Below are 14,294 nucleotides of genomic sequence, written 5' to 3'. Positions count from 1 at the left end.
TTCTTTAGGTTGCTCACAATCCCCTATGATCAAACTACACCAGCTATATACTTTAACAAAACAATTTTATTCCTTTACAAAATATACATAACATAATATTGTAGTCAATTTAAATCAGGGCTTCCCAAATTTGGGTCTCTAATTGTTTTGGACTACAACTCCTATCATCCCTAGCTAACAGAACCAATGGTCATGCATGGTGGGAATTGTAACATAAAACAAAGACAAAGCAATACAGTATAGTAATTTATATTTTAACATATTTCTCTGATTATCAATTTTTTTAAAAAAATAACTTTCTTCTAGGTGTTCCATAATGATAGTTCAGTTTTGGGTGAGTGAGTAATTCATTAAGAAAAAAAGCACGGGGTTACCAAAACGCTCTTAATCTGCTATCATCAGATTTTTGTCTTTTAAAAAAATGTAAATCTTTCTTGTAGCAAATGCTGTATTGAATTTTATTTGGCAAAACCATACCAATTTCACTTCACAGTTAATGTTCTCATGAGCCACGTTTTAATTTCGGAGGGTAGCACTTTCTTATTATTACGGTTAATTATATAATATAAAATAATATATAATTTAATGTTCTAAATTTCTTGCCACCTTTACTGAGATTGTGCAAATATGCTTTGCATATTTTAAAATTTAGTCCCCAATAAAAGTATCAGCAGGAATTAGGTGGCAAATGTTCTCATTAAGATGAACCGTGCTAATTAACACCCAGGGAACAGCCACTAAACAAGGGAGACAGTCCCTAGTTTCGCTGCTAATTCTGTCAGATGCACATGAATACTCTCAGCAACAGCAGAGAGAGCTTACAGGTATTCAAGTAGTTCTTTTCAAACCAATCTCACAGGCTTGTCTGGACAACCCTGCTACCACCCATCCTGCCTGAAGTGTTCAGTGAAGTGCATTATGACTTTAATTTGTTCTTTACCCCTTGTTTACTTTTTTAAAAATGGAAGGAGGGAGGGGAAGGTTTCATTACAATTCTCTACATCTTGGAATGCTCTTCTCCTTCTTATTAGTCCCAATTTACACTTGCTAAGGAAGGCTCCTCAGACAAAAATGTTTGGCAGGAGGCCCACATGAAGGAGAAAGCAATCTTTGAACTCTGAAAATGGAAGCAATCCAAAATAAAACAAGGGTTGCATTGTATTTCAGAAGCTTCTGCCTTGATCAACTGGCTCAAAAGAGTGCAAATGCTGATACTGGCCATGTTCAGACAATCAAATACTTCAAGGACTGTCATGTGGAAGAGGGAACTAGCTTGTTTTCTCCTGCTCTGGAGGGTAGGACCCGAACCATTGGCTTCAAGTTACAAGAAAGAAGATTCCAACTAAACATCAGAAAAAACTTTCTGACAGTAAGAGCTGTTCGACAGTGGAACGGTCTCCCTCGGGAGGTTGTGGACTCTCCTTCCTTGGAGATTTTTCAGCAGAGGTTGGATGGACAGGTGGGCAAGCGCTGAACCCGCCTTATCTGTATCATTTCTGGGCTTATCAGATCCTGAACTGAGGTCATTGGTAAGGAAAGTCCTGTTCAAACAAAATGCGGGCTGTAAAATGGAGAAGGAAAAGACATGCGGATAAAAATACACATGACTACTCTAATCTCTTCCAAAATAGGTTTAAACAAATTATCTAGTGACAAACTGAAATATGTGAAATAAGAAATATGTGAAACCATAAGGAGGCAATGTAAAACCACTTCTCAGGTTATCAGCACACAAGAGTAATCCTTCTTCCTCCAGCAAGCTATGTAACAATTATCATAAAAATGTGAAATTACTCCTTTCAGTGGCATCATACAGGAATAAGATCACCTATTTAAATTGCAAGAGGCTCTTTTTTAAAAAATAATTCCAGTTAAAACACCATCTCTAAACCTGTATGCTAAAATCTGACGCACAGACTGTGAAATCGCTAAAAGCTCATAAATGTTAGCTCTCTGTGCTACACACATCAATTCAAACAGGTTTCTTCACAAGTTCACAATGTCTTTCCCTGTATAGTAAACCTGGGGAGGCAAGTCTAAACCCATCACAAACTAAACACATTTACTAGACCACCTGTGTGGTCCTTATGCACATACAAACTACAGCATGGAAATCCTACTATTCTCAGGTTTCAAACAGTTTTTGTGCACATAGGGGCCATACAGGTGGTCAAGTGAAAATGCACAGGTCAAGTGTCCAGGCCTTGGCACCAAGATCCTGCTTCTCACACACACCCAGAGCCCAGGGTTGTTGGAAGGTGGTCATCACAGAGACAGTTAAAACTGTGTAGTAGACTGTTTGTTGGTGTACCATCACAATGACCTTTTGATGTCATCAACCCACTGCATAGTATCGGATAGCAGAATCCAACAATCTCTTGACCAGTGTTAGAAACTGAGATGAAAGCTAGGAGCCAAATGGTACCTTAAACCTGGGTTGTGGGCGCAACAACGGAATGTCTAGGCGTACTTTTTTTATAACAAAAATACAAAGCTGAAAATGAATGAACTGCAGTTTTCACATGGTCTAGTCATTTCCCTACCCACCCCGCTAACATTCTTAAGAGGGTCTCTTCTCCAGTATTCAGAGAGTAGCTGGAAGTGGTGAGGCAGAAAAAGGTCCTCCTTTCCTTCCACTCTGCAGTTTTAATCTGAAATCTTAGGTGCAGTACTGCACCCAGAGCTCAGAAACTGCTCACACTAATGAAATTCCCTGTCACAAAATGCACCTAGAACAATGGGAGTTTCAAACACTTCTCTTGACTCAGCAGTCCTGTAGGACAAAAGGTGGAGGGAATACTTCTTAAGAATAGATAGAGCTTGCCATCAGCAGCTTTTATAAGCACTTGCATTAAAAAAATACAGCAATGTGCTTTCTTTTTAATCTGTTGCCTAATCAAACAGGTGCAACTTTTAAATTAATTGAAGCTACAAAGTGCAATCCTATACATTTCTCCTCAAAAGACAGACCTGTTGAATTCAAAGGAATTTACGGTACTTCCACCCAGCAAAGTGTTTATAGGATTGCAACTTTTAGTTAAGCTATTAAACATGGTAAGGTAAGGTAAAGTAAGGTAAGGTAAGGTAAGGTAAAGGACCCCTGGACGGTTAAGTCCAGTCAAAGGTAACTATGGGGTTGCGGCGCTTACATCACTTTCAGGCTGAGGGAGCCGGCGTTTGTCCACAGACAGCTTTCTGGGTCATGTGGCCAGCATGACTAACCCGCTTCTGGCACAACGGAACACCGTGACGTATGCCAGAGCACACAGAAACACAATTTACCTTCCTGCCGGAGCGGTACCTATTTATCTACTTGCACTGGCATACTTTCGAACTGCTACGTTGGCAAGAGCTGGGACTGAGCAATGGGAGCTCACCCCATTACGGGGATTTGAACCGCCAACCTTCTGATCGGCAAGCCCAAGAGGCTCAGTCGTTTAGACCTCAATGCCACCCACATCCCTTGTTAACACTGTAGTAACTGAACACACCTAATACCTAATCACTCTCTTTCTCCCCACCATTCACTCCTTATATCATTGATCTTTAAAAGAATCATAAAAAGGTGACACACTACATTAGAAAGATTACTCAGGAATCCTTTTTATTCCATGCAGCATCCTCTCACTGTTAGCTTTCCTACATCCTTGTTAGAAGCCTTTTGTGGAAAAATGAAGCTCACAGCTGTGACTAGAATCTAGGTTTGTTACAACCACGGACCTCCAAAGGGGTCCCACTTACAGCAAGCTGGTTTGCCCAGTTTGCTTCCCCGCAAGATGCTCCTTATGGACGACAGTCGAATGATCACAATTTACCACTTAATTACCTATCCTGCAGTCTAGGTCTGCCTAGCAACACTGTGCAATGTACACTCTGTGGTAGCTCTGTTTCCTTAATCTGAATTAACAAAAGCATGGGTTCTAGATGCAGAAAAGCATTCACGGAAACATCAAGTCACCAAGTCTTACTCACAGTCCTAGCCTCTCTGTTTTTTGTGCTCTCCACTGCTCAAAATTCTGTTCGGTGAACCATTAATTTAACCTAACTATATTTCTAAAGTCCTACCAATATCACCAGGAACTGTGAAGCAGACAATTAAGAACGCCTGAGCAATTTTATTGCAGCACATCAATTTTTCCTACCAGATGTGCAAAGCTTCCAACGTGAATTCCATTTACTGATGTTCATTATATAATTCTGTTTAGCTCTTAAGTGACTCTGTATACACGATTATGACCAAGCTAAGCCTCCTAGAGCACAATATACATCAGGAGGCTTAGTTCCAGAATCCAGAGTTAACGCTAAGTATGTTACTTCTGGTGAATGAGCCACCATAGCCACTAGAGGGCTGCTAAAATTTGTGTCCCGGACTTTTAAAGACTCATCTACCCATGTACTATCCGGAACTAAAGGGACACACTGATTGCCAGATGCCCCAGCTCCCCTAGCCCAATACGTTAGGCCAACCAATACCACAAAATAGTGAGCAAGCTTTTGAGTATTATACTCCTGCTGCACTGGCTGCTGACTTGTTACTAGGTCAAACTCAAGGTGTTTCTTTTAGCATATAAAACCCTCAGCAGGTGACTTGAAAGCCTGCCTAAAGCCACACGCGGCCACTCTCCTGCTTCCATCTGCAGAACTGACACTTTGACAAGCGCTATATCATGTTCATGTAAGAAATTCATCTTTAGGTGTGCCATCACCATTTCTCTGGAACACCCTTCCTATTTAGTATTAGACAGATCCCTTTGCCGTTTCCAATGCCTGCTTAAAAAAAAAAATTAAAAAATTAAGCCATCCTACTCAGATATGGAACTTTATTGTGCACATTTGTTTAAGTCTGTTGATTCTATCAGTACTTTCTTATGAATATTCTATACTGTTTCTCGTAAACTGCTTAGACAACGGTTGATGCTATTATAAAGTGGCACACCAGTTTTGTTAAATAAATAAATAGTAGTCCATGTCTTGTGGAAGCTGTCGTTCTCAACAATGTACGGAGGACAACAAGTAAGGATGACTGCTCTAAGGTCATCTAGAAACATCATACACAATGACCCAGCTAAAAAAAAAACCAATAAAGGAAAAGGTAAAGGACCCCTGGACGATTAAGTCCAGACAAAAGCGACTATGGGGTTGCGGCGCTCATCTCCCTTTCAGGCTGAGGGAGCCGGCATTTGTCCACAGACAGCTTTCTGGGTCATGTGGTCAGCATGACAAAACCGCATCTGGTGCAATGGAACACCGTGACGGAAACCAGAGTGCATGAAAACGCCGTTTACCTTCCTGCTGCAGTAGCACCTATTTATCTACTTGCACTGGCATGACCCAGCTAAAAAAAACCCCAATCATCCCCACTAGGGCTAGGCGATGTATCAATTCATAGTCCAAAATCAGTTTGAAATCAACAAAGTGATAATGTTTTCATAATATTTGACACGGAGATATATCACAATGTATGTCTGTGTGCTATGTAAAAAACACTACAATATGGGAAAACTGTGAAGCCGGTCATCACTTCTCTCATGATTCCTGCTGCCCCTGTTGGTCTGGACTATAAAATAACAGTTGTAACAATATGTGAAAGGAAAGCAAAAAAAAATATGTATCCGTTTTAGACCCCTAAGTAGTCACAGTTGCCAATACATTATCCCACTGCCTTCTACATAGTTACCGTATTTTTTCGTGTATAACACGCCCCTGTGTATAAGACAACCCTTATTTTGGGGGGACTCCGAATTAAGGAAATGGTCAACAGCATAACCTTATAATATAGTGAAATTAAAGTTAACATGTTACCGTTGCTTGTTCCAACATTATGCTGCTGTGCAGTTGCAAATAAATGCTCTCTGCCTGAAGTAAGAATAAAGCATATCTCTTAGCAATTTCAAAAAAACAAAGCATATGTAGAGTACACAAAGCAAATTATAAAACACAATTGTGAACTGGGATCATTACTGTACTCTCCTATACCATTGGCAATTAATATGGCCTGACTTTCTAATTAGAGACCTTATCTTACACATGCATACATGACTGAACACAAATTTAAGGCTTACAAGGTTTACAGAAAAATCTGGGAAAGCAATTTTGCAAATCTGTAAAAATAATTATGACGCAAAACAGAATGGTCCTGTGCAATAATGTCATGTTTTCGACATTTCTGACACTAGCTTATATCTTGGATTGGAGCACATGCTTCAGCATTCAGGTTGCCTATTAAAAGTACCGTATTTTTCGCACCATAGGACGCACCGGACAATAGGACGCACTTTGTTTTAGAGGGGGGAGAACAAGAAAAAAATTTATCCCCCTCTCTGCCCAGCACCCCTTCAGTGAAGCGGCAGGAGGCGATGCACAGAGAGGGGGAGAACTTTCCCCCTCTTGTTTTCCCGCTCTAAATCAAGGTGCCGTTTAAGGTGTGTTCAGGCGGCTACTTTGGAAGCCTGGAGAGCGAGAGGGGTGTGCACTGACCCCTCTCGCTCTCCAGGCTTCAGGTTCCTTTCAACCTGCTCTTTGGGGCTGGCGGGGAAACCCACCACCAGCCCCAAAGAGCAGGTCAGGGAGCAGAGGAAAGGGGCAGCGGAGAGGCTCCTGCCATAGCCGCGTCACCTCCCCAGCCGGGAGAGCACGCGCGGGGCTAAAGCAGCCCCCCGCGACCCTCTCCCGGCTGGGGAGGTGATGGCAGGAGCTTCATTTTTGAAGGGGAAAAAGTGCGTCCTATAGAGCGAAAAATACGGTACATGTGTGAGCTTGCAAGAAGCAAACCGCTAAGCCGCGAAACAAGGTGGATAGGGGCCACAAGGGAAAGCCAAAGGAAAACAGGGAACAGAGAAGGGAGAAAGGAAAACCCACAGTCCCACATGGTAAGGAAGGAGAAGGAAGCAGCTGTGAAAGTTGCAGAGAGTCCCCTGCAAAAAAAAAAAGAGCTAGAAGAAGACTGAAAACACCTGATTCCAGGACACAGAACAATTCATTCACTGGAACTGCCCTGGAACCTTTATCTGTTCATTGTAAATACAAGAGAAAGCTTGCCTTAGGGAGGAAGAGCCTATCTCCTAATTGCCAGAATGGGAGACTCACCATCCCCTCCAGTGTCTAGAGCAGGGTTCCCCAAACTTGGGTCTCGGTCTGATTTTGGACCACAACTCCCATCATCCCTAGCTAGCAGGACCAGTGGTCAGGGATGATGGGAACTGTAGTCCCAAAACAGCTGGAGTCCCAAGTTTGGGAAACACTGGTCTAAATAACAGGGTGGCAAGACTGTTGAGAGAAAAATCAACTCTTCAGAGCAATGCCTAGCACGTATGTTTTGAGCAAGCAATACACACAACCCATGTAACCAAAACCATCTTTAAACTAAACCACAGTTCAGAAGCGGAGGGGCATTTTCCCTAAGAGTTCCAATAATTCTATTCAACGCTGAAACGTTTCCCAAGAAACGTCTCAGTTTCTGCAGTAGTCTTGTCCTTTTACAACCAGGATACTAGCTTATTATTATTATTTGCAATCACAGCTAGAATGTCTCTTACATACATGAAAGCGAGTTGTGTGAAGTTCCAATCTCCTAAAGGCCTTTCTTGCGTGTGCATAAATGCACTTGCCACGGAACATTCCTTGAACGTTCAGTGGGAGGAAGAGGCTTTTAAAAACCAACTCTCCACAGGTTGATTTTTCCCAGCAAAGCTTTTCAACTCCCAACTCTGAGGGAACAGGCAGGATAAAAAAATAAAGAACAAATGTTTATCATTTTTGCTGCCATCACTTTTTATGTATTATAAAAAAAAACCAATTGCCAAAAACATTACTGCTGTGTACTACAGTATTTGAATTTTAAACAGACATTATTGCATTTTGGTAATTTAGTTACAAAAATGTCTGTATTCTGGTAGGAAAGTATAATGTATGCCATTTGACTAGATGAGTTCCAAATTATATTCCACTGCCAAATTGAATTCCCATCCAGTATCAGCCAGCAATTATCCTATTATCTGCCATTTTAAAATGTCAGCCTAACTATTCATAGACTGACAATTAATTGTTCTCTCAGGAGGTGCTCTTTTCCTCTCCATGTGTGGCTCTGCTACCCAGCAAGTATTTAAAGAGTTTTCAGTTTAATGCACAGCAAAGGGTTCCCACAGCTGAGACTCCATATAACTTCATTATGTATACAAATATATATTATTCGATTTATATCCTGCCCTTCCTCCTGAAGGAAACCAAGTAATGGTAAAATGTTTAGAAACTATGAAAAAACATTCACAACCAGTGAACTTGGGGCTGCCAGGAACAGTGTCCTTCAGCCATCAAATGCCTGTGTAAACAATGATGTTTTAATTCCCTCTCCCAAAATAAAATCAATAATGACACCTCACTAGGGAAGGCATTCCACAAACAGGGAGCCACCACTGAAAAGGCACTACCACAAGTCACTGCCAACTGGGCAGCTACCAGTGGCACCACCACCAATAAGGTTTCATTTCTTGATCATAGGGTCATAGATGGTTGATATTGGAGGCACTCTATAAGGTACTCATGTTTTAAGCCACTTAGGACAGGCATAGGCAAACTCAGCCCTCCAGATGTTTTGGAACTATAATTCCCATCATCCCTGACCACTGGTCCTACTAACTAGGGATGATGGGAGTTGTAGTTCCAAAACATCTGGAGGGCCAATTTTGCCTATGCCTGATTTAGGACTTGATATGCTAGTACTAACACATTCAATTTGGCCTGGTAGCTCTCTGCCAGCCAGTGAAGCATTTTCAGGACTGGCGACACATGGTACCACTCCGCTGCCCCAGTTACGAGCCTAACAACTGCATTCTGCACTAACTTGTCCCGATACGCTAAATGAAGCCATGTGCAATGGAAAAGTGCTTGCCTTTACCAAAAGAATAAAATGCAATTCTTCCCTCAACTGGCTCTGGTGGCTGAGAAGCAGCTTCACAAAGGGTGGGGAAATGACAAAAGAAGGCTAAATTAATTTCAGAGCTGCATGAATGATAGAATTGATTTTTTTTTTAAAAAATTAAATATTCATAACCCACAGAGTAAATTGCACATTTAAAAGAAAAGGCATCCCAGTCACTCTTGAACTGTTCACTGTGACTGTTGGTGGTCTATCTAGGATTTACTGTTTCAGTGGTGCTCCAGAAGTAGGGCATTTATAGGTTTTATGTTTCTCTTCTCCCAATTAAACATACAGATGTCTGAACTATTTACTACAGAGCAAAGCCAAGCCTAAAGGCTTGCATCTGGAAACAAGGAGTTAAACTAGCTTGCAGTTTCTACTGGGACCATGTCCCAGTAGGACAAAAATACAGGGTGGATAAAAACTACGTGCGTGTTATGGTCGGGTGCGTGTTATAGAGCAAAAAATACGGTATGTGGTGTACTAGTGGCAAGAGATGGACACTACACCTCCTGACCCAATAACTACTGTATTGGCCCGAATATAAGCCGCACCCGAATATAAGCTGCGCTTTTAAAATTGGAGGGGGGGGGGAAAGAAAAAATACCTGAATATAAGCCACTCCATTCCTCGCTGCTCCTAGCTACTTATGGGGGGGGGCGCTGTGTTTCTGCCTTTCCCCTTCCTCACCTTCTCCCTTCCTGACCTTGGGGGAGAGGTCGGGGGACTACGCATGGGGGGGACTACGCATGGGGCAGACTCCGCTTTGCTGCGCTCTTGGCGCTGTTTAACCTGTGCTACTGGCTGTATACCATAAAGTTGTGAATATAAGCCGCACTTTAACTTTTCACAGTTGGAATTTGGGGGGAAAGTGAGGCTTACATTCAGGCCAATATGGTAATCCACAAAACCCAACAACTATGTGTTGACAGCTTAACCACATACACACAAATAAAATTTCCCTTACATAATGCCACCTATCAATTTCCAAACATTTTAAAAACATGTACAGTGGTACCTCTGGTTACGTACTTAATTCATTCCGGAGGTCTGTTCTTAACCTGAAACTGCTCTTAACCTGAAGCACCACTTTAGCTAATGGGGCCTCCCGCTGCCGCCACACCGCCACTGCATGATTTCTGTTCTCATCCTGAAGCAAAGTTCTTAACCCAAGGTACTATTTCTGGGTTAACGGAGTCTGTAACCTGAAGCGTATGTAACCTGAAGCGTATGTAACTCGAGGTACCACTGTATCTTAAAACTAGCCCTGCATAGCACATCAGGTGGCACAATCGTTCAGTGCATCTGTCTGCTAACCAGAAGGTTGGTGGTTCAAGCCCACCCAGAGACATCTGTGGGCCAGATTCCCGCATTGTTGGGGGTTGGACTAGATGACCCTCAGGGTCTCTCCCCCAACTCTTTGATTCTATGATCAATGAAAATCAGACAAGCTGTAAGTAGAACTGTGGATTTTATTCACTGGGGCATGTAAAAACTTGCCATTTCCCTCCCCACCATAAACATGCACAGAAATACACATAGTGAAATTGTCTTGAGAGTCCCATGGACTGCAAGAAGATCAAACCTCTCCATTCTTAAGGAAATCAGCCCTGAGTGCTCACTGGAAGGACAGATCCTGAAGCTGAGGCTCCAATACTTTGGCCACCTCATGAGAAGAGAAGACTCCCTGGAAAAGACCCTGATGTTGGGAAAGATGGAGGGCACAAGGAGAAGGGGACGACAGAGGACGAGATGGTTGGATAGTGTTCTCGAAGCTACCAGCATGAGTTTGACCAAACTGCAGAAGGCAGTGGAAGACAGGAGTGCCTGGCGTGCGTCCATGAGGTCACAAAGAGTTGGACACGACTAAACGACAACAACTGGGGGAGCATTTATAGGAATTTTGTTTTGCTTCTGTCCTGTGCCTCTTCCCACTAGGGGGAAAACAATGCATGTGAACAAATGAAATAACATGTATAGTATCCACCTTGCATGGGTGTAGCAAGGACTTTTGTTGGGGGGGGGGGACAGGACTTTCGTTGGAGGGCAGAACCGATGTGATTGGTCAGTTAAGTATTTATATTGTTTTACTTGATCTCAGGGGGAGCATCTGCCCCCCCGCCCCCCCCGGCTATGCTCATGCTACCTTGGCTGGCAGTGCTACCCGCAGCTGTGCACACTCTGTGCACACAAGTCATTATTCACAAGTGTCATATACAGGTACCCTCTAAAAAAACCCCTTCTGCTTCTGTTTCTTCCAAAATGCCATCCATTTAGATAAGACCATCAACACAACCGCATCAAGGGTCAACACAATCATTATCAAGTCTTTCACTCCTTTCAGCTCCACCAAAGCATCATGAGATGTTCTGGACCAGCTGCCAAAAACCCATTGACTTCCAGATGTTATTGCACTACCATGCTCATCACCCTTGATCACTGGCTATGCTTGCTGATGCCAATGGGAACTGGAGTCCAAGGAAATCCAGAGGTTCACAGGTACTTCACCCCCATCCCTGATCATGCAGTCTCAAGCCCTTTAGCAAGGGGGTCAGTTCTTGAACAACTGGGAACAGGAAATGTAGACCCTGCCCTCTCCCTGGCTGGCAGCAGGGTGTGAACCGCTACTGCTGCCACAATGCCAAGCTAAAGCAAGTTCCCGAGCTGAGCACCAGGGCCTTCACATTCCTGTGTAACAGTGAAATTGAAAAGCTGCCTTCTCCTTTCAACCTGCTCCCTCAACATTGGTGCAAATGAACCTAATACTACCAGCTCAGCTTAATTTGAACTACAGCTCAGCATGCACAGTCGTAATGAAGGAGAAAGTGCCTCGGGGCGCAAACAGAACGCCTGGAGTACCCACCACTATGCAGCTATAATCAGCACTTATGCATTCAGGAGTTTCCAGGGCAAAGAACATAACTGCCTGACACCACAATAACAAAAAAAAGAGGAGAGGAATAACCTGCTGGGTAGAAGTTTCTTCCGAAAGATTTAACCATCAGTTTCTATAGGAAGGCTTCCAGAGTCACAGCGACCACCTTGCCAGAAAGGCTGGCACGCCACAGGCAAACTCAGTGGCGTAGCGTGGGTTGTCAGCACCCGGGGCAAGTAATTTGCGCCCCCTAACCCGTGGAGCCAGGTAGGGGCAGAGAGCTGCGAGTGCAAGCGCCCCCCCCATGTTGCACCCGGTGCGGCCGTCCCCCCCGCACCCCCCACGCTACGCCACTGGGCAAACTAGTAGGCTTCTTCCTAACCGCAGCATGATTAGCGATAGCTCAGCAACAGAAGAACCAGACTGAAATACCCGCCAACATATGGGAAAATAATATCTGGGATACAGCAATGTCTGAGCATCTCGCCAGATAAAGGAGAGAAATTAAAGGCGTAAAGAATAGATACCTTCCAAGAAACGTGGACCCCTCTCTTTAACTATATTAATGACCAAAAACAAGACCTTCTTATACCAACTGCTCAATATTCTCAGTGGAAGGGTTACGCCAAGTAGTATGTTTGAATACTGAATGTGTAAAGTGTATGTCTAGAGCAGTGGTTCCCAACCTTTTTTTGGCCGTGCCCCACCTAAGAATCTCTAAAATCCTGATGTTGTCGTCCCCCCCCCCCCCATTGACATGTAATTCTTATTATTCAAAAAGTGAACTACAGTGGTATCTCGGGTTAAGTACTTAATTCGTTCCGGAGGTCCGTTCTTAAGCTGAAACTGTTCTTAACCCGAGGTACCACTTTAGCTAATGGGGCCTCCCGCTGCTGCTGCGCTGTCACCTCACAATTTCTGTTCTCATCCTGAAGCAATATTTCTGGGTTAGCGGAGTCTGTAACCTGAAGCGTATGTAACCTGAAGTGTATGTAACCCAAGGTACCACTGAACTATTCATGTGGAGGAAGCCTAAAAGGCCATTAACTTGGTCTAAACAAGTTTCCAAATTGTCCCCCCTAAAAATCAAATTGCGCCCCTGTGGGGGGGGGTGCCTCACGTTGGGAACCACGGGTCTAGAGACAATGGATAAAACAAACACCATTAACTGTACTGCTGGCTAAGTGTGTGATTGCTATTGTATTTGTATTTGTTTAAAAAACAATAAAATATTTGTGTTGCTGGCCAGCACGCTACCCTGGGTGTGATGCTGATCCACCCTGCTGACCCCCCACCCCTGCCCAAGAAGCGTCCGTCTGTCTGTCTGTCTGCCGGTCTGCCTGTCCGGGGGCACCTCCGTCGTGCATGAAGCGCAACTCGCATCTGAGAAACTTGCTCAGAAGTTGAGCTGCCACTTTTTCGGCGGGCGGGCGCGAGGGCGCGCGCGCAGAGAGAGCAGCCGGCTGCCCCAGCGGCTGCGGTTACCTGCTGATAAAGCCGTCGCCGTCGCCGTCGCAGGTCTGGAAGAGGCGCCTCATCCTCTCCTCCTCTCCCGTGCTGGAAGTGTCGCTGCTGCTACTCGCGGTGCTGCTCAGGCTCACCTCCACCACCACGGCCGGGGCGGCCGCTGCCGCCATCATGCGCTCTTCTCCAGAGGAGCAGGAGGAGGAGGAGGTGGCAACGTCCGCACAAGTCCGGTCCCTGGGAATTCTCCGTCTGTGCTTCCCTCAGCCACAAGCCCGTGTGTGTTTGTGTGTGCGCGCGCGCAAACCCGTCCCGGCCCTACAGCCGTACAAAGCGGCGCGAGGGCCACACAATGCAAACAAGGGGGTGGGGAATCCCAGGCAAGCGCTTCTCTTCGCCTCGCGCACGAATTCAGCGCGCGCCGCCTCGCGCGCCAATCAGCGGCATCCTGGGGATCCGGGCGCGCCTTTGCAAGGAGGAGCAGCAGCAACAGCAGCCGCCCGCCCGCCTCAGGCACCTTCTTCTGGCGAGGGGGTCGCGCGCCCCTCGAGGGAGACGCGGGAGAAAAAAGGGCCGGAGTTTCTTCTGCGGCGTTTTGCAGAGCACCCCTTGGCTGCTGACCAGTTAGTGGCATAGAAGGGAAAAACCGCAACTCGAACGGAGGCGCTGGGCTCAGCCCCGACGAGTTTCCCAGATTTGGCTTTGAGCAAGGTCCGTATAGTAAAAGCTATGGTTTTCCCAGTAGTGATGTATGGAAGTGAAAGCTGGACTATAAAGAAGGTTGATCGCCGAAGAATTGATGCTTTTGAATTATGGTGCTGGAGGAGACTCTTGAGAGTCCCATGGACTGCAAGAAGATCAAACCTATCCATTCTGAAGGAAATCAGCCCTGAGTGCTCACTGGAAGGACAGATCCTGAAGCTGAGACTCCAATACTTTGGCCACCTCATGAGAAGAGAAGACTCCCTGGAAAAGACCCTGATGTTGGGAAAGATGGAGGGCACAAGGAGAAGGGGACGACAGAGGATGAGATGGTTG

General features: G+C 44.8%; 1 protein-coding gene across 3 annotated transcripts in view; it reads right to left on the bottom strand.

The window, feature by feature from the left end:
- Positions 1-13,619, bottom strand: part of MCC (MCC regulator of WNT signaling pathway) — a 217,293-nt gene extending 203,674 nt beyond the window's left edge. For 2 of the 3 annotated variants that reach the window (XR_014516816.1, XM_083464429.1), the window contains exon 1: positions 13,278-13,619. Coding sequence is in view for 1 of the 3 variants with exons in the window: in XM_083464429.1 (XP_083320555.1) it covers positions 13,278-13,432 (155 nt within the window). In the remaining 2 variants the exon portion in view is untranslated. The remainder of the gene's footprint in view (positions 1-13,277) is intronic. The other variant, XM_083464433.1, reaches the window with a different exon arrangement.
- Between the last annotated feature and the right edge of the window lie 675 nt (positions 13,620-14,294).

The sequence above is a fragment of the Podarcis liolepis genome (genome assembly GCF_965112155.1).
Source record: "Podarcis liolepis genome assembly, chromosome: 11".
NCBI lineage: Eukaryota > Metazoa > Chordata > Lepidosauria > Squamata > Lacertidae > Podarcis > Podarcis liolepis.
Note: the sequence above shows the minus strand (reverse complement) of the source record. Positions and strands in the feature narration are given on the sequence as shown.